General features: G+C 39.5%; 1 protein-coding gene across 1 annotated transcript in view; it reads right to left on the bottom strand.

The window, feature by feature from the left end:
• Positions 1-21540, bottom strand: part of LOC116735615 (protein shisa-8) — a 99655-nt gene that overhangs the window by 69382 nt on the left and 8733 nt on the right. Inside the window, exon 2 of the mRNA XM_032587609.1 lies at positions 20740-21376. Within this exon, the coding sequence (XP_032443500.1) occupies positions 20740-21305 (566 nt within the window). The 5' untranslated portion in view covers positions 21306-21376. The remainder of the gene's footprint in view (positions 1-20739; positions 21377-21540) is intronic.

Genomic DNA, 21540 nt, shown 5'->3' on the forward strand with positions numbered 1-21540 from the left:
GTTCCGACCCGAATGTAAGGTCATCAGGTCGGATCGTGACGAAAAATGCAAATTCACTTGTTTAGATGTAGAATAGAAAAGCAACAAGTTGGCATCTGATGGTTGTCATGGAGACGTGGTAACCATAAGATACCAACAGTGTGCTAAAAAGTTGCTAAAAAAAACAAACAAAAAAAAGACAGTGGTCTTACTTTACAGGGGAAACTGACCTAAATAACCAGGGCCAGTTTTGTTTTCCTGGGGAAGATTCATTAGGTGCTAATTAACAAGCTTTACCAAAAATGGTCAAACTCTGCACAATTTCTGCGCATTAAGTTAAATGTTTTTTTGTTTTTTTTAAATGAACAGATTTTAACACTGCTGTTCAAAGTAAGTCATTTTTTAAGCAGGGCAGATGCTGAACATGGCGTTGTTGCTCACGTGTGTGTACTGTTTTTGTATTTAGCATTTGCCATGTTTCTTCCTAGGAGTTTAGTGTTGCTTCAGTAGTGAATGACTGCATTTAAAATGAAGCTTTGCAATAGCAGTAAAGTGATTTTAGGGTCCTGCAGCAGGTCCTTGAGCAGCGTCAAGTAGAGGGAGAGAAGGACAGGATAAGAGAGAAAGTGGAGCTGTTTTCAGAGAGCACTTTTTTTAAGAGATGAGAAATTCGCCCCAATGAGAAATGTCTTAAACAGAGAAATAACATCCAATCAGAAGCACAGACAAAGTCTAAAACATTCAGATGAATCAATCAGAAATGAGTTCTCTTCTGATAAAGTCTGCTAGTCCAAAGCGGGTCGTGTACTCAAGTTTGATCGTTTACAAACTTCAAATTACTTTCAGCTGCCTGAGCTCTGAAAACATGGTTTTGAACAAGCCTCCAATTTCATTATTTGTGTCACAGCAGTGGTGTTTCAGAGAAATGTGGAGAATCCAGAGAACCTCCAGTCGTAACGTAAGCCCTGACCTGAAGGTTGCTGACAGCAGATGCAGAGCTGTTGTCTCTACGAGGCAGAGCGGGAGTACTGGACCTGGGCCCGATGGGATCACAGCAGCAGAACTGACTGACAGCTGTCGTCTGTTTCAGGTCATTCTCAGCAGCAACGTCTATGAACGCAACTCCACTGACCAACGCCCAACGTTCCCAGTTTTATGGCAGCGGTGGGCTTCAACCAAGCCAAGTGTTGCGATTCAGAATCACTGTGATGTAGGCATCAGATTATCTTGATCAATGTTTCCTATCAAACAAACAGCAAAAAATCTGTTTGCTTGAGCCCAAGCGTTGTTGAATTTTTATCATCCTATGCTAGTTGCGTCATTTCTTCGTACCGTAAAGCAATGTGGACTTGCCAATAACAAAAGAGCTGATTGGCTGCGTCCGGTTTTTGGTTGTAGTTGTGATAAATGGGCAAATAAATTTAAGATACATTTTAAATACTTTAAGACTAACAAATAACTCACTAAGTTTAAGACTTTTTAAGGTCTAAAATTGGGATTTTCAAATTTTAGACTTTATAAATGTAATGAATGGACTGTAATGACTTCACATTGCGTTGTAACAGTGTGGTGTTCATCTTGATGTCCATATCATGTCAAGATAAACAACATATTCATATATTCATATTCCGATCAAATATTCATAACAATCTTCTTTGCAATCTGCGCAGCAATCAACATCCTCAGCCCACACCGTGCGGGAGGAGCAGCTCCCATTAGGGCGTAAAATGGAAACCTCGATATAAACTGCAGCTTGATGGGTTTGAGGAGGCAGGCGATCCTGAGGATATTATAAAAATTTTACTGTGGAGAGATTTGATCTCACCTCCTTTTCGATTAATTTGATTTCAGCACCCACGCCTTGCTTTTGCTCATCGCTCTGTGTTGTTGTCCCTACTTCTCTCTCTTTAACTCGAGAGGCAACAATTTGGTTTGACAGAAGCACTTTCGTCCGATATTAAAGTGCACTTTTCACTAAGAATAGACCAGAAAAAAACCCCAACAAAACCATGTTTGTTTGTGGGGAGATGTTTTGCATGTTTTTATTTATAATGCTGGATAAGTTCTCTTTCTTTCTCCATCAGTAGTTTGTTTTTTTGTCAATTAAAAAAAAATATATATATATATATATTTCCTCCAATCATGCACTATTTTACTGGTCTGCCAAACTGAATAAAACCCAGTAAAGCCTGCGGTTGTTAAATGACAAAATGAGTGTTTTAAAAGGCACTGCTTTTCTCTTCCTGTCTGAAAAGAAAAATCTGTAGCAAAATTCCCACGGAGGAAACAAGTCAGAAAAGGGCAAAAGACTTTACAAAGATGGGAGTCGAGACGTTTGTAGATTAATGGCGCAATGGTATGAAAAATTAACTCGCCCAGTTCTCTCTTTTGATAAAATGTCAATTAACCAGTCTCTTTCAGCAGCTAATCCAGCTTCCCGCCATTCCCAGGCTTTTTTTTTTTGCTGCTACTGTTAAAATGCTTTCTCTCTCTCTTTCCATCATGCCTTCTTGTTTTCCTCTCTCCTCTGCGTGTTTCTCTTTTTAATGGCTCTCTAACTCTGACAGCTATTACCCTATCCCTCTATTTCTCACACTGACTTTTTGTTCATCCCTCATTTCTCATCTCCCTTTCTCTGTTTCCCATCCTTTATGTTTTCCCTCCCTTATTCTGACTCCCCTTATCTCCACAGCCTCCTGCCTGCCTCCGCCTCTCTCATCCTCTCTGTTATGTGTGCTGTTTAGCTGCGCTTAGCTTCACCTGTCAGCTCGGATCAGGGCTGTGGAGCAGCAACATGACAAACTGCCCTCTGATTCACTTACAGTCACACACACGCAAGCGTGCGCACACTTGTAGCGTCCCTGCAACCATCTCCTTTATTTTCTTTTTTATGTAACTCTTTGATTTCTCACTGCGGTGTGTTGGTAAGTGTTAAAGTGATGTGGCACTGTAGTCAAACTTACAGTGAGCACAACATCCTGTGATATTCCATCATGTTTTAAGTCCATTTTGAAGGCTCAACTTTTTTTTTTTTGTTTCCGCTTTTCTAAAAAACAGTCTGTGTCGAGAAGAAGACTTTTAGCTATTTGAATTATGATGAAAATTGTAATTAATTGTGGTTTATGTTAATATCATGTCAAATTATTTCAAGGTAAATGGGCTCTTTGCACCTGGCGCTCTGACGTCACAACTGCATGCGCAAATGCGGCTCTCTTTTTTCCGCTTTGAGTTACCATGACAGCTAGAAAAGACAAAGTTGTATTTCAGACGCAAATAAAACAATACTATGAACATTGCTGTCTTCCTAATATAATGGGCTTTTAAGTTTTCATGGATTTCCAAGCGGTCCTGAATTAAGAAGACGGTGGCTTGTAAATATTCGTCGCTACCAGTTAAAGCTAACGCCGCACAGCAAAGTTTACAGCCTTCACTCCGGATCATCTTCTTCAGCCTAAAGAAGAAGGTAAAGGAGCCTCCTGTGTTATTTCCATGGAATCACTTCTGTATTCAGCTGAAAGAGAGTTTATGGGAACCAGAGAGCAGACCAGAGCCAGACAGCCAAGCAACTGATCCGCCTGTACACACTGCTGTAAACACCGTCCTGCTTCACAAGAAGCATGCAAAACTAATAAAGCGAAATAACACGGAGACCTTAAGGAACACGGTTATATTTTTTCTAAAAGCAACAACTTTGAACCTGAACAGTCAGCTGAACTAGAACTCTGACACCAGAGCTGCTCTACTGTTAAGCTATGGGCTTGTTGTTCCTCAGGCTTCAGAAGCAAAAAGCCCGAACTGTAAAATCTCCCGTTACTTGGTCTCTGACACTAACGACAATAAACGCATGTAATATACTTGAAAACAAGGTAAAAACATTGTTTGTTAATGAATGATGAAAGATGTTTAGATACTTAAATAGCACATTTTTACAAGAAAAATGTCTAGCATAAGCTAAAGCTAATGTTAGCCACAAAGTTTAAAGAAAGTAAAACTCACCTTCGTATCTGTGTATAACAAGGCGAACATGTTAAAACCTTTATCCAGCTTACTTGTCGGGGCTTCGGATCGATGTACATCATTAATTGTTACCTTGGACAAGCCCTGCAAACACCCAGTGTAAAGAGCCTTTTTCAATAGATCGGAAAAGATTGAGCCGCTTTTCCCCGAACGTGGAAGCTGAGGTGCAAAGAACCCATTAAAGTATTTCATATTTCCGGGGCTAGAGTTTATCACGAAGTAGCAGTTAGCATTGCGTGTCAATCAGCCAAATTCTGATTAGCTAACCTCCACAAACCAAACATTTTGTCAATATTACAGCATTAGCTTCCACCGTTTACTTCAGTAGGTGTGGTTGACAGAGCAAATTCATTTTAAAAAGTTCTCAATACACTGTTGTTTTAATACTAAAACTATGTGGAACGTTTCTGTGCGTCCGAGTTCCACTCCACCCGTTTAAAACGCGACACTAACTGAAAGCAGAGAGAACGCTACACACTCGTGTACAGTAGGTGGCGGTATGCACCTTAAAGTTGCTTGCGAGCCGCCACAATAGAAAAGAAAAAGAAGCAGCAGCGATGACTTGCAGCTATCGGTAAAGTTGGCTATTTAGGAAGATTAAAAGTTATCAATCAGCAACAGTGACAATGAGGCGATAAAAGAGGGTCCAAAAACGAAGCTGTATGGGTGTTTTTCACCAGGAACAAGGTGCTTAACGCACTCTATTGAACTTTATCACTCACCTGAGGCAACGCTGTGCCAAACGTGGAGTAAAAATAGGCGAAAGTGCAAATCCAGCTGCTTGTAAAATTTAACCAGCCCCAAATGCCTCGAGACCAATTCATCTGACAAGAGCTGTGTTTCTGTGGTGCATTCAAGCGCAATTGGAATATGTATCAAAATTTATTACCACACAATATAAACTTTTTTCGCTTACAGTTGAAAAAAATAAAATAAAAATTCTGACTTATTCTTTCGATTCAAGCGGACTAGAAATCTATCAAACTGTATCTTGGTTGCTGCCCTGTTTATAAAAACTGGGGAAATTTTAAGCCATGATTTCGAGTTTAAAATTTTGTAGTTTATATTTACAAAAATCTCTCATAAGGGTTGATGTATTTATTTGTTTATGTAAGTACTTCCGGTTGTATCTAAATCATTCACCCCTATATAAATAGTTAATGGCATAAGTGGTACTGAAAATAGTACCACTTATGTCTTTTTTAACATAAAATGAAATAGACCTACTTTGTAAAATAAAACTCTTCAGACATCAACTTAAAATTCACATTTTATGCATCGCCAATTGTGTTCTTACTATTTCATATTTCCCACTATTTTCATATATATATATATATCTTTTTTCTATTTTTTTTTATTACAAAAACTGATATTTTGTCCCCCTGGAGAGTTCTGGGAAATCTTTGGCTTCAAAAACTTTAAACACGCAGTTTTATCATTTTTTTCTGAAAGACTAGCTGATTCAGCACATTCAGACACAGGGGATTTTCTGGCGTTAGCTTTATTCCGCTCACTGTTGACATGCTCAGCTTGTGGTTGGTTAACATGGCTCATAATGAGTTCTCATTGCAATTAAAATGATTACTAAGTGGATAGAAATTAACACACTAACCCTGCTTCATAAAACAATTTGACATTTTTTTAGTGATTAATGTCACACTGCACTGCGATCGCGTCTCTTTGCCGTCGGTCTGAGGGAGAGTTGGGCCTCATCACAGCCAGGATGACAGAAAAAAAAAAGCAGAAAAGACGCATTATATTTACATCTCTGCCACTGTGAACGGTACACATATGTAATATTAAATGCACAAATTGTCAGATTTTATGATATTTCTTGGATTTATACTTCCATTAGTCAACAATAGGTCTAAAAGAGGAACAACAAACCCAGAAAAACAGAACCTCTAAACTACCTGACATGATCTTGTAGATGTAAAAAAAACCCAAAAGAGCAAGTATTATCAGGACTTATTGTTTTTGGTGCAAACATTCACTAAAACCATAGACAACAACAACAGTTGTTAACAGTCAACAACAGTGACAATAGTAAAAGTTTGGTTCAAAAAAGGGAGGGGGTTTGACAATATTTCTGAGCATTTCTAGCCTATTAGAGGAACATATTAAGATCGTACCAACATACCAACATTTCCTGAATGTACAAAACAGGCAATGAAATGTAAAAAGCTTTTTTCTGATGCAGTAGCAGATAACAACAAACAAACACGAGCGGGGAACTTTAAGAAGAAAGAAGGCGAGACGATGAAAATAGAACTTGGTATGCTCTACATTCCACCAAACAGAAACACACCATTGCAGTGCGGAAGAAAATCCCATTTTTCTGTCATTCTGATCCTTAACAGTGTGTTACGGCGCAGCGTTCAAAGTGTGGTGCAACCTGCTGGCTGCTCAGCCCCTTTTTTTCCAACTGAGCTCTTAGATGTTTTGGAGGACTGACAACAGGGGGGGGAACTGCTAAAAAAAAAAAAAAAAACATTTTCTACTGCCAGAGATGGAAGAAAAACAGTGTTGAGCTGAAGACAAGTTCAGCAGGCAAAACAAAGGCAGTAAGGTAAAAGATGGATGGATTTGTGTACTAAAGTATGGCAGGAAAAGTCTATTCATATTTCACTGGATTGTTCATGAACAATTTCATGTTCAGCAAGATATTGATCCAAAGGTTTTGGATCAATCAAACATCTTCCACAACTAGGAAAGGTTTTAAAAATGCACTGAAAATGGATGCATGGATGTGCCTCTTTGCACAGCCGCCAACAGGGGGGAGATACTAGACAATTGTCACCAGAATTTGGTCCTCCAGCCATTATCATGAATAAAACCTTGAATATAGGTAAAGTTTGGAGGCTGTTGGATGTCGCCTAAATTGTTCTAGGGCTATTTGTGATTAGGGAAGCACAATTAAAGAAAAATAGACTTCGGTTGCTTTAACAGAAACAAAAAAATCCTTTTCTGCACAATTTAATATAAAAAAAATTGATGTTAACCTGGAAGCAGAGCATCGTTCATTATCAAGTGAAGGACACACTAGCGACTTCTACTGCAGTCGCAGCTAAGTTATAGCTGCTGCTACACTCAGCAGCTATAACTTAGCTTCCTCTGATTATAAGTAGTCCTGGAGTTGTTTTCTTTCCACCAGTATCTGCAGTTTTTCTTTTGAGTGACCCGGGTGTAAGCCAGTTTTCCATTATTACTTTTAACACAATCCTTTGGTAAGCTAGCTGTAGTGTCGCACTTTGAGCTGACGTCACGGTAAGCAAACTGTCGTTTACATGCAGTACCCCGCGGACCCCATTAGGGGGCGCCCGCGGAGGATTTGTGACTGGAGGTGAGCCGCTGTGGACGAAATGAAGATACTGTTGTAGAATCACAACTACTAAAGAAAGGTTTGGTTCATGACATTTGGAGCTCAAATCTAAACATGTAACATAAACAATAGCCTATAATATGAAAAGCTTCCACACCAGTCAGCTGTACGGAAAGCCATTGATGACATAATTCAATCACATAACAAAGCCCTAAATTGCTATTTACAAATGTGAAAATTGTTATGCAACTGGAGATGCAATCAATCTACCTTTATCTTGAAGAAATAAAGGTAGAAAATACTTCTTTAATTTACTTGTTTATTATAATTTTTTGAAATTACAAAACAAAATCATTAGACAGGTGATTGGTCTTCTGCTGAGTTGCAGTGCAGGTTAACCAATCGGATGTTAGGGTGTGTTAAATGAGACGCAGCAGCATAGCATTATGTATTTTCTCACAGGAAGAAAAAACTATAAAAAAAATTTTCAGGTTTTAATATATTTAATTCAACTAATAGAATTCCCAGTCAAATTACCTAATGAATTCAAACCTTTAAAATATATTGAAAAAACATTTATTTTATAGATAGATACAGATTGCCAATTTAATTCAAGATACAGATTGCCAATTTAATTCAAATATAGCAATTTATCAATGACTACCCTTTTTTAGAAATAATCTGTTCTGAAGAGGAAAATTAAGATGATGACCACTTCCTGTTTCAATATGTCTGCGCCTCAGTGAAACAAAGGCAGGTGAATAAAGACATTGACGAATGAAGGTGGCGAGGAAAAACACACATAACCAACATCTGGATTATTAACGTAACATTATTTACACGTGTAGCGTCAGATGAGCGATTACTTTCAGTAATATATTGTTAATGTATCAAGCACCGTTAAGCAAACAGCCTTTCTGCTCACTAGCTCTTGAAACATGCCTTAACATAACCGCTACAAAATTATCTCTCGTCTTTTACTGCAATTACTCCCCTCCATCTGTTCTCTGTGTTTTCGGGTGTTATTGGTTCATATAGCGGAAATGGCATTTAAACGTCTGTTTCGCTCTTCGGCACAGCTTGCCTTGGAGCCCGCAGTGCCGAGCGTGCGTCTGTGAGCTGAGAGGTGGCGCCTCCGATCGTCGTCGGGGGTAATCGGTTTGATCAACCGGACAAGTCGGGATCAAGTGGAAGGAGTGTCGACATTTGAGGCAAGTCTGGGCGTTTAGGAAAACCACAACTTTGGAGACACTGGATGTCATTATCCGCTCCGGTGATTTGAAATGTTACATTTCACCAACTTTAGGTCAAACGGCAGAGGTGGCAGACATGTTGAAGAGTTTATGAGGGATACGGAGGAGGAGGAAACGGAAGGAGTGTGAAGCAGGGATGGAGGTGATGAATTAAAAATGAGATGACAGGAGAGAGGGAGGACTGGATGATAAGGCGTATCGCATTTTGACCATCACGGCTGCCATGTAGAAATGAGAAATCTCACTTCTCCTGTCATTTACAATTGGCTCCGTGTTACTTCACTGCCTCCCTCGGGGAATGTTATATTGTTTTCACTCCAGCTCAAGGGCACGCCGTCAAAGTCTTCTCCCCTCTCATCGTTCTTATGCTTACTCCTTCATCAACTTTCCTTTATTTCCTCCCCTCCTTCGTTCTCTCTTCCTTTCTTTCCTTCCTCACAGTGGCTGGCTTCCTCTTGGCAGGCATTCGTGTTGCGTCACGCTGACATTGAAATGTTGATACAGCATCAGTATAATTGGAACGATATCGATTGGGTGACAGCTGCCAAATATGACTGTGCATATGTGCGTTTTGGCGTGTCCACAGCAAAATTCACACTAATGGAGGCTTTGACTGGTTCGGACGCAAACGGCGTGTTTCTCGGATCTCGTTACCATTCGCCAGGCTGAACAACAACAGGTCCCTCATTGGATCATCACCCTTTCTGTGTTTGTGAGATGCATGCGAATATGTTTGGCCACAAATTTAAGACTGAGAAGAAAAAGTCTTCATTTACCTTATTTCAGTGCTTCATAGATTTAGTTCTCAATTGTTGTTGTTGAGTACGGCACATCCGTGCTTCAGATTGTGATTTATAGGAGTTTGAAGTCTGAAATGCCAGAGGCGAAAAGCGATGTTTGGGCAGCCAGAGTTTAGCAGATGAGAAAATGATACAGTTGTGATGTCGATGATGTAAGCCTGGCGCTTTCCGCAGCCGCGTTGCATAACCAGCATGCAGAGGAAGCCGTCATGGTCTGGGAGTTTAGTCTAGCTTTACATTTTGGTTCTTTTCTTTTCAAACTCTCTCTGTCCACAGAGAGCACCATAAACCTAGAAGTATATAAGTCTAGGTTTAGGATATATCTCATGATGTACGATTAGATGCTGTCTTTATTCCAGTATGTTTTGAAAACCTGAGCTGCCGTCAACATGAGAAGGTTTTAAAATTTGGTACCACGAGTTTTTCTTACACCTCTACACAACTGGTACAACAATCTCAACACACTGTCAGTGTTCCTACACATTGCCAATACCTCAGCAACATATTTGGTCAAATTACATTTTCCTTTGAGCGGTTTAACAAATAAATGACAATTTAATGTGTCTTTCAAATCCCGGACGAAGCAGAATAAGGATGATTTGGAACTAAATGACAATAAATATTGTTATAATTAGGTATTTCACAAAAATGGCTTGCTTTATTGTTCCTTTGATCTGTTGGTATGGCAATGTCAACATTAGGGCCAAAAACTCGCTGTCTAGAATAGTGAAAACATGCAGTAATGTTACAGGTGGTAAACAAAGCTCATTATCTGAACTCTTTAGCAGTGAAATCTAAGTAACTGGATTGCATGTTTGATTTTAAGTGCTTTTGAATATCGTCTTTTTGTTTGTTTTTTATATTGCTTTGTATACTATAACTGCACTCTTGGTTTTATTTCCTCATCTTATTTGTGTATTGTTTACTTGCTGCAAAACCAGCTGCCTTTTAGGAACGTCTGAAAAAAGTCGAGTCCTGTTTTCACCTCAAGTTCCTGATCAAAGGTTTTTTGAAGGATTATGGAACGATTCGTCCAATCTCTGATTAAGCTCCTTCCTTGTTTCAATACAAAAACCTTAGAAATTATATAATTATCTTATGCATTATATAATTGATTATACAAATATACAATTAACTGATTCGATAAAAAAAAAAAATAGACTGAGGCAAGCCATTCAGCAGGTTTAGTTTTTCACTCCAGGTCACTTCAACGATAGCAAACTCCTCTTTTTCCCATTGCTGCAAAAAAAAAAAAGATTAATATTTAATCATTCTAATTCTCATCGTATTTGCAGAGAAAGTTTTTTTTTTGTTGCAAAAGCACATTCTGTTTTGCTTAAAATACAGAATGACAATGAGGCTCTCCTGGAAACATGTAGAAAATATCCTTGTTTTTCCTTAATGCACCATGTTTTCTCCTCTGTCTGACTCTGAACTGTTAGGAGAAAAAGATTAATCACCGTACTTTCCAAATAAAGGCAAAGGAATTATTTAAATGCCGGCCTCGGACTTCGTGGGTTGTCACGACGTTTAAGTGTTTTATTGTGCTTAAGTGCTTTGGGCTAATAAATAATAGGGTCAGCGGGACTTCCTTTGATTTAAGGTTTCGTTTTTCAGAAGGTTTTTATTCATAAAGTACAGCGAGATCAGAAATCGGGCCGAGTGGAAGAACAAAGGAGAAATCCAGGTGGGGAAAAGGAATGAGATCAACACAACGGGAGGCCAACAGGGAGTGCAACAAGCGCAGGCGTGGGAATATGAAAAGCAAACCGAACACGAAAAAGACGACGGGTGGAAGATGAAAGAGACAACCAAACTAAAATGAATTCCTCTCCGCTGCATCATCATCCCGTTCCTCTTGGTTTCCCCTCGTCTCTGCTCATCTGGCTCCTCTTTGTCTCGTCTCTCTTCGGAGACAACGCCAGAGCTTAAACGCATTGGCTCGGGAGTGGTTATTAGCATCTGCACCAATTGAAAAGAGCAAATATGATCTGGGCCGAAGTTGAAATGTTCTCGTTTGGAAATAACAGCTGGGAGGTGATTACTACGAAGCTTTCTCTCAGACGGGAGATGCAGCAGATGCAGATTTACAAAAAAAAAAGAAATAAATCAAGAATAAAACATGATGTACATTAAAAACGTAGAATGAGAACAGACAGACAGACAGATAGAATGCTTGCTATTGTGCGCTTCAGCCAACAGCTATGAAAGCAGTTGATTTCCTGTCAGAAAGACTTGGAACAAGCATCAGTCTGCGCTGGGACAAGACCATTAGCAGGATCAGTGGAGTGAAAATGGAGCCCGTGTTTTGGACGGCATGTTCCCGGAGTTTATGTTCACGTAAACGGCCAAATATACCAACCCGTAAAGAGGCTCTGAAACTGGCATGGTCAATAAAGTGAGCGCACTCTAAAAACAAGTTAGAGTACATTGAGCATAATAAATGGGAATGTATTCTCTTTGTTTCAGAATGCCTCCCTCCCAGAAAGGAAACTCCTTTGGAGTCTCCAAGTTAAAGGCAAAAATGACAAGTTTGCTCTCAGCAGCTCAGAATTAAACCCACTGTTACTCAGTAATAGCAATTTATTCAACTGTGTGATGTCAATAATCTGAGAGCATAACAGGAAGTGTAGTGGGTTTTTTTGTTTCTTTTTTACATATGTTAACCCCTTAACCTTCACCTCCAGAAAATAGAATTGAAAAACAGCACACAGGCGTTCCGTTTTAAACAGCATTTTTTTGACCTTTTTTTTTAAAGAAAAATTTAAATATTGGAAAAAGAAGGCTGAAAACACAATTTTTTCTTTTTTTGATGATGATGATAATGATTTTATAGCTTTTTTAGCTAGAATGAGAGAAAGGCTTGTAAATTGAATTATAAGAGGCTGAAGATGAAAGTATGTGCAGTGCTTCCAGTGGTAAAATAACACAGAATAGTACAGTGAGCAATAATCATGCTAAAATGACATATTTTACACAGCACATTATATTTTATATGTTTCAGAAGAAAGTTTCTTTTTGCAAAGCAACAAAGATTTTTGTCATGCAAGGAATGGGCAAGTTTTCAAATTTAGATGAAGTAATAATGTAAAGCATACAATATAAATTATTGACATTGCTCTCCTGAAGGTTCATTGTATTCTTATCTCCCTAAAGCAGATTTCCTTATTTGTGTTACTTGCTATATGAATTTATACAATGTATTTTTTTTAAAACCTGTTGCCCTTTTCCACACAGTTCAACTCTTTCAATGTCCTCAATACTTCCAGCATTTCTGTGAAAAGTTGTGTAATTTATACACAACTTATATATATACTGTATATATATATATATATATATATATATATATATATATATATATATATATATATATATATATATATATATATATATATATATATATATATATAAGTCCGGCTGTTTATTGTGGATTTGTTCAGCTTGATTTTTGCCATGTTTAATTCATGAGACTCTGTTAGGAGTGGACAGAAAGGACCTGCCAAGAAATGAAAAGGGAAATAATTGGCAATCTGAAATGGTTGTTCTGAATGTGGAGAAGGAAAGAGGGGGCAGCCGTAGCTCATTTGATGGCGTATTCATCCTGCAATCAAAAGGTTGAGAGTTTGACTCCAGCTGCCTGCTTTGGGCACCCCATGTTTTCTACCGATCAGTATGTGAATGCATTAGCACTGGGAGTGTGTAGCTACACGAATGTACTCTAAGAAAGTACTCTTAGTGGTCAATCTCTAAATTCTGCCCAACCAATAACTGGCTACAAATGAATGCCTTAAAGGTTCTGAGCTCAAGCCGTCTCTTCTGACTGGGATACTGGCAAAAAAACAAAAAAAAAAGCCTGTTTGACCAGTTCAACTTGTACTAAGTTGCACCATGTACTTGCACCATTTTTCAGTATGAAATTATTTCTTTTGTTGGTCTGATGTAATATTATCTTAAATGTCATGTTTTCCTTAGCCGTTTGCTGGAAGTCATCATAGTGAACAATAAAGGCTTGAAAACATCAGGCTGTGTGTAGTTGTTAATCTCTGTGACGTGTCTAACTTTGTGCATTCATTTACTGAAATGAATCACCTTTTAAATAATATTCGAGATGATTGAATATGATTGCAAATGCAACATTAATAAATTGACAAGACAAATATAACAGGAATCACTCAATTATAACATTATTCATTCTCCCTGGATTGGAGTTACAATCACAACTCAACATATGAATAAAAATGTCTGGAATAAGATTTTGAACCTTGGTTTAAAACCTACATGAGAATATTCCAGTTCTTCACAGAAATTTAACATTGGCAGCAGTTTTAAGTTGTTCAAACTTTATCACTTTGTCATTGCTATGCTAATTCAAGTATTTTGTAAAAATTATTTCAGATGCTTGCTATCCAGCTAATAAAAAATAAACACATTTTCAGCTTAGTCTTCCAATTCAGAAGAACTTCTAACTCTTTTTAAGGAGTTTCTGGTATTGTAATATTTTATCTAAAGCAGATTATGTGTGGTAGCTAATGTTTTTCATGCATGTTGGTATATTAACAAAACACATTTTGTATATTATGCACACAATGTGGTCGTAAAAAAAGAAGACTTGCCACATCTAAAGAATATGGACTAAAATTTTGAGTCGGCACAGAACTGACATATTTTGCCTTTATGTTGTCTCTTTTTACGTTTTTTTTTTTCTTCATGTCTAAAATCTGGGGATGAAAGTTTAATGGTCTATATAGAGTCTTTGAGCGCCCTCACGTGGTCATAAAAAGGGGAAACAATTTCCCTGTTTCCTGGCTTGCCCTGATAAGGTCAACTTCACTGGTGTAGACAAAGTGTCTGAGTAGCACGGCATGAGATTAACATGAATCATGCCAGAATGCTGCCTAGACTTTTCGTAGTCTTAAACATTGACAAGAAGCAGGAAATATTTCAAAGAATTTTTAGGCATGTTACAAAAAAAACTGAGCAATTCCAGATTTAGCTGGAGCTTAAGTTATTTGTGGTAACGTTCATGTATAAACACCCAATGCTAGAGCATTAAATCAACTCTTCTTTTGTCTCTATTGAAACATTAGGCAGATATGCAACAGTGTATGGATGGCATGATAGTAACAAGGTTGTGTAGTTGGAAAGAATCAAACACATGAAAATACTTTTTTAAATGCAAGTGGACTTTTACAACATTGATTAGAAATTTTAAAGTAAAAATTCTCAAACCCTTCAAAAAAGATAACATCTATTTATCACAATGCATCTTTAATTATTTACTCCTGTTCTAAGTGATAGTGAGGTTGTTGACAACATTATCGTCAAGTGTCACAGCGTAACGTGTAACCTCCATCCACCCACACATATGTAATAATAAAACAAAGCTCACTCTAAAACGCTAATTCCGCCAGGCCGCCGTTCAAAGAGCATCACGAGAAAGCCGAGCTCTCTGCGCTTGTTTATCTCTCTGCTCCAAACGTCTGCCACAGGTGATGATGAAAACTACCTCCGCATCTGAACAATAAAGCAAGTAGAAAGCACTGCTGATGAAACACAGTGCACTAAAGAAATAAAACGGCTGACGGAAACGGTTGTTTAGGTCCCAGGTGGGACATTTAATCACGTGTGCCCTTGAACACATCGCTCCTTAGTGAAATTATTTATGATAAGTGGTATTTGGCTTGTAAAGTGAATGCGCGCTGCTGAAGATGCTGTCTGAAGGTGTGTGTGTAGGTGTGTGTAAGAGCACATTTCAATTTATTACATTCATTTAGGGCTTAAGTGGTTACCTGATCTGCCAATATAAAAATAAAAAACAGATCCTTGCTCTACCTAAGATGGTTGCCTTGAAAGAAAAACATGAAAAACAACACCCATAAATTTTTGTGTCCTTTATGGGATAATTAAACATCTTGGTGAAATTAATTTATTCACATTTGTTTGCTTTGTAGGTGCAAACACATTTAAAGTTCAATTAGTTTTAAATTTAAAGGGGTTTTGTGGCTTGCAGAGCAAAACCAGAGTAAAAGGGAAGAAAAATGAAACAAATCGATACCAAAGTGTGTCATAACAGAGATGCAGAACTCAAGAATTAAAGCATAACACATTGGTCATCCAAGAAGAAGATAACGATCCCAAAAGTCTTCAGCATAAAAGTGAGCTCAAATTATATGTCAGCTTAGACTTCGGTAGAAAGTTTGTCAGAGAGGCAGTGGCTTGAAGACCTGAGAGACCGGAACCTGACCCAGGGATTTAAAAGCCCTCTGGGGTGGTATTAAAATGTCTATAGTTCTCCACAGCAAAAAAGGACAGCTGTGATGACACATGAATTTAAAAAAGAAGAAAAAAAAAAAACGTTAGATGGATCAGACTTCTAATCCGGTTCTTATCAGTATTCTGACTTTTAAAGTGAATGTGTGGAACAAATGTGTCTCTAAGACACTTTATGCTTAAAAACTGTGACTTAGTTGTGTTCAGGGTGGAATTGACTTATAACATGAGGAAGATCTGTAATGCTGGTTTTACGCTGACAGGGGTGCAAGCTATCAGAACCCAGCATAAACCACAACATTTTCTCTCCCTAGAAACGGTGGAGTTTGATGGTCGCGCTGCTGACTTGCGGCTCAAGGTTATTTGTTTTGGCTGTGGCGTGAACCAACGGGCGGCCTGCGCCCCGTCCCTCGGCCTTGTGTTGTTTCTTCCCCTAAAGCCAAGATTCTGTTAAAGGGCTTGTTTCATAATCCTGTCGCCAAAAATTCCCAAAGAGTGGCTACACATCTGTTCGGCATAATTTTATCAACAGCACAATCTGGTTTTTGTAATTCCACCCTGAAGTAGCTGTGTGCCTGTAGTGGGCCCGGTGGTACATGATCACTCCATATGTCGTAGTCGCCCCAGTGCAGCGCCACAAAAGGGTCTTAACTCAGTCAGAAAAGAAATTCTGACCCCCCTCAAATGTCCATTTGTGATTTTATATTACGACTATTATGATTTGCAAGTTGTGGGCTGCGCAGTGGCGCAGTTGGTAGCACTGTTGCCTTGCAGCAAGAAAGTCCTGGGTTCGATTCCTGGCCCAGGGTCTTTCTGCACGGAGTTTGCATGTTCTCCCTGTGCATGGTGGGTTCTCTCCAGGTTCTCCGGCTTCCTCCCACAGCCCAGAAACATGACTGTCAGGTAAATTGGTCTCTCCAAATTCAACCATGTGTGTATGGTTGTTTGTCCTGTCTGTCTCTGTGTTGCCCTGCGACAGACTGGCGACCTGTCCAGGGTGAACCCCGCCTCTCACCCGGAACGTTAGCTGGAGATAGACACCAGCACCCCTCCTGACCCCTCTAAGGGACAAGGGTGTTAGAAAATGGATGATTTGCAAGCTATTCATCACCAGAAGATTTTTTTCTCTCTTAGGGCCTCTGGAATGTTCCCGTACATAAATAAATATGCGCAAAACTATAATTCAGTGAGAAGATGCATTATATTTTTGTTGCTGAAAGAGTTATTATTCTATCACGTGCCTAGAGCTTGAGAGAGAAAGAAAAGCAAAGCAGTAAACAAAAGAAATAATGCTTCACTGAAGTGTTAAGTGTACATAATGTGCATGCTTAGGTGACTGCCCACCCAAAACATTCATTGGTGCTACCACCTTTTTATGTGTTGGGGTTAGATGTGCATACAGGAACACACATTTCAGCCTAAACTCACCGATATCATGATCCTGACAGAAGTCAAAACGTTTAGAGGTATTCTACGGTCAAAGAAAATAAATGGCACTCCTTGATTGGCTACTTTGCGAATCCCAGCCAATCGACAGTCATGTAGCATTGTCCCAAAGTTCGACTTCCTAATCAGTAAATACTGTACGTGCATCTGGTATTGATAATCCACTTATTTGCTGACAAATAAGTCCCTGACACATTTATGGAGAGTTGGTAGCGCTAAAGAAGTGACATGGCATGATCCATGTCTGTTGGTCTAATGATTCTTACACAATAAACTGTCTGATTTGGCAACTGCCTGCAAGACACTAGAGTCCAGATGTCTTTCTTAGTGTCCTCTGGAACTCAGTCCTAGCTCGTTTTGCCACGTTTGCCAAATTGCACACTGTTTTTGTTTGGGGAAAACTTGCCCTGTGTGAAAGGAAACATTGACACACTTCACTGAACTTGAATTACATTCAGAAAAAAATTGCCAGGAAGTGAATAAATAATAATTACCCTGTTTGTAGCACACCTGTTCCACTGCCACCCTGAGGGCTACAAAGACCAGTGGATTACTAACCACCTGTTTGGAGGCAGTCTCTTGGATTTAAGACAAATTTTTCACAATTTTCAAGGCACGCAAAGGTAGACTTTGTTAGGGAAAGAGTAAAATGCCACCCATGATTCCCCTCAGCGGAAAATTGACTGAATGACACAAGCCGAGCCCATGTTCACCAAAACCTTCAACCATCTTGGATGACTTTCTCCTTTTGTCCTTCTGTCACTTCTTTACGCTCCAACAGAGCCTCCACATCGTTAAAGTGGTTAGCACTCGTGTCATTGTCTCCATCTCCTCTATGTCTCACACACACACACACCCCCGCGCGCAAACACCCCCCCACACACCCTCACGCACGCCAACACACACACACACACACACCCCCACACACATTTTGGCAGATATAAAATAAACAGTTGTGGTTGTCTACTGGGTTGTAAAATGAGCTTGTCTCATGTGTCACTTCCTTTCAGCCCTTTGTTCTCTCTGCCTTACTCTTTCTAATAATGTGTTTATTTTTCTCATCTCTCCCCTTTTGTGCCTATTACTCCCTCAGCAACCCTTGTCCTATTTTAGAGTAAAAATATTAAAATAAAAATAGGAGCGTATTCACTACAGTTTAGCCTATGTCACTTCAAACCTGTATTTACACAATAATGACCAAAAGGCATATTGTGTGTAAGAAAGAGACCCAAAGTGTGTACATTTTTTTGTTTAAGTTCTTGTTTAAAATATATGCTAATTCTGGTTTGTGTTTATAAGACATACACCACAGTAAAATCCAGATATAGGAATTATTTTTAACAAAATAAAGTACCTTTTTTAGTCCCTCTGCTGGAATACCTCTAAATAAAATCCACTGCAAAAGTCACACCAAGTTATTCAAAGAAGAAGCCAAGAGGTAGGAGAATCTGTCAACAAATATTTGTTGGACACTCCCTCTATGAAGAGCAAGAATGACAAAGATGGGGATATGAGTTGCACTAATAGCATGACAGTGCAGGAAGAAAACCAGTTGGAGGCTGCAAATGTGCAGAATGCAAATGAGAGTTGGTTGGTTGGAGGTTTATCTTCCAGCAGGACAACAACACTCAACATACAGCCAGAGCTACAACAGCAACAAAAAGGATTAGAAAGAAGCATATTCCTTTGCTAGGGAGGTCCAGTTAAAGTTCAGAACTAAATCCAACTATTCAGCGGAGAGACTTGAAGATTGATGTTCAGATACTCTCTGTCCAGCCGCATGAACTTGAGACATTTTTCAAAGAATTTACTGAAGTTTCAGTCTCTAGATGTGCAATGCTGGTGCAGCCATAACCCAAAGGATTGGCAGACATGGTTGCAGCAAAACTCGCGTGGATGTACAGTACAGACTCAATACAGACCAAAAGTTTGGACACACTTTCTAATTGAATTCAATGAGAAGGTGTGTCCAAACTTTTGGTCTGTACTGTATACTTTTTCTTTATTTTACTTATGTACAACTTTGAGTTGATCTATCACATAAAATCCAAATACCTTATATGTCACATTGTAGTTGCAATGTGAAAAATGTCCCGGGTAGGAACACATTCGCACTCTCTTTCACCATCCCCTATGGGATAGTTTCACAAAAATATAAATAAATAAATGAGGCATTAAAATAAGGCCAAGAGAGGTCAGTTTTCATCATGTTGATGGTGACTCAGAGTAGTTTTGACCGGAAAAACATCTATCTCCGTCTAGCTGGCTTGGTCAACTTACAGGTCACACCCAGTCACACCTAGAGTGCCTTACTTTTACTCTCCTTTTTCCGTTTTCTGTTTTCCTCTTTCAGGCTTTTGTCTCACTCTCACACAAACAAACACGCTCTGCCCTGCTCTCTGTACTAGCCACTGGCTGCTTTCCAGTCAGATCAGCTCAATATTCCACCCTTCCTAAAAACTACCCTCACTTTGCTCATTGCTCTCTGGAGCCCACGCGTTGCCACAGTCATAGTTGTGTCACAGCAATCAATCAGCCGTCAATGTGAAACTGCACCACCAGAACAGACGTATCGCAGCAAGCCTTGTGCAGCAAATTCCCGAAGCTCCTCCCCTCACCATTAGTTCACTTCTGTGCTGAAATCATCGTTTTGCCAAACTGAACTGAATGTCTCTCTGTGCGCTTCTGCGATTGTATCCGGTTGGTATACCAATCGTCTGGCAGAAATTTACCAGTCTCAGTCTTCAAACTTTGTGTTTGATGGTATCATATTAAAGTTCTGACAATCAGTACTTGTGTCACATTTTTAATTTCGGTAGAGCCCATATGCTTTTGGCATTTTGACACCTAATAAAAGAAATGCAGAGCATGAAATAACATTGGCTTCTGAGCCACTTCTCATTATTCCCTCAATAGCACCACTGCTTTGAAATAGCTCACTCATCCGGTATGAATTGAATCTCGTCATTGGTGATGTTTGGAATTTGGATTCATATGTGATTAGGAATGTATTCACACCAGCCTTGTTTAGTCCGCTTTAATCAGACTCTTAATTCGTTTGTCAAGAAAGTCCGATTGATTTGGGCAGTGTGAATGCAAATTTGAATTCCAAAACGGACTAAAAAAGCGAACTCTTATCCGGCTAAAAACCTCTGTCTTGGTCCGGCTGAAGTGAACTCTGAAACAGGTGGAATGGGTTTTTAAGTTAGTTTGGATCGTTTGACACATTTCAGTGTGAATGCGAACCACAGCAGCTGAAAATGTAACAAATGTTGCAATTTTGGTCCCAAATTGGACCGAGTCTACTGGACTCTCGGGTGTGAAAACACCCCAAGACTTAAATCCATTAGGTTGTCTGGTGTTTTAAAAACTTTTCTTTTCACTTTTATTCGACTCATTGCAATTTTTTATTCCAGTCATTTTGTTAGCCAAATATTCACTCCAATGAAGAGACAAAATATAGAGACTGGTAATACATCAGCTAAAGAAACGTTCCTAGTATTTTTGCCAATGATGTTCTAAAGAAACTGAACCAGAGGACTCTCATCAATTGCCTTTGCAGGCTAGGATAGCAATAACTTGCTGTTTGAACATATTTCTGCCGAATATTATTCCTAAATTCAATCATCCACCCTTCGTTTTCCGGTCTTACCTTGAGTTTGTCATGTCTGTTTGACCTCCCTGACTCTTCTCCAGTCCGAGTTTTGTGAAAATCCCCACCAGCACCATGATGGCCACCACCCCACAGATAATGTAAACGATCATGTGGGTCCGATCTCGATCCGGTTCCTGGTGGACCTCCGTGACTGGCAGCCCCGGTTTCCCGGTGTTTGCCCACACGGGTGTGTCGTAGTTGGAACAGGAGGTCTGGTCCAGACTGTGGACTCTGAACTGGCAGCAGAAGCGGTAGAAGCAGGAACCGCAACAGAACAGGTAGATGCCTGCGTTGCAGTTAAATGGCGGGTCCCACTGGCCCATGACGTCATAGTACCCCCAGCAGCGGTTCCCACTGGTTGAATCCGTCTGTAGCTCCGGGTCCGGCGTCGGTGTTGCCAGTGCCGCCTCTGGTAACACAGACGAATCTGTGCTCTGGTTGTTGGAAGAGACCTGCGCTGAAACTTGTCCTGACGGGCATGAGCTCAGTCCACTCAGGGTGGTCAGGCCCAGTAACATGGCCAGTGAAAAGTTCAACATGAGCAAACACATTGGAGCGGTCATGATGGACTTACTCCAGAGTCTTGCAGCGTCTCAGTTCGGACAGGGACCGGTAATAGAAGACCAAAAAGCTCCTGCAGTTGAACAAACAACAAAAGACAATTAAATATCTCTTTTTAAACAGAAGACAGATCAGTAGGTTGACAATTAATGAGATTTGCATTGTACATAATCAGAACAGAGTATTACATGAACGAGCAAATGATTACATTGATTTAAGTCAGTCTTCAAGTTCTTT

This window comes from Xiphophorus hellerii, chromosome 16 (assembly GCF_003331165.1).
Source record: "Xiphophorus hellerii strain 12219 chromosome 16, Xiphophorus_hellerii-4.1, whole genome shotgun sequence".
Lineage (NCBI taxonomy): Eukaryota > Metazoa > Chordata > Actinopteri > Cyprinodontiformes > Poeciliidae > Xiphophorus > Xiphophorus hellerii.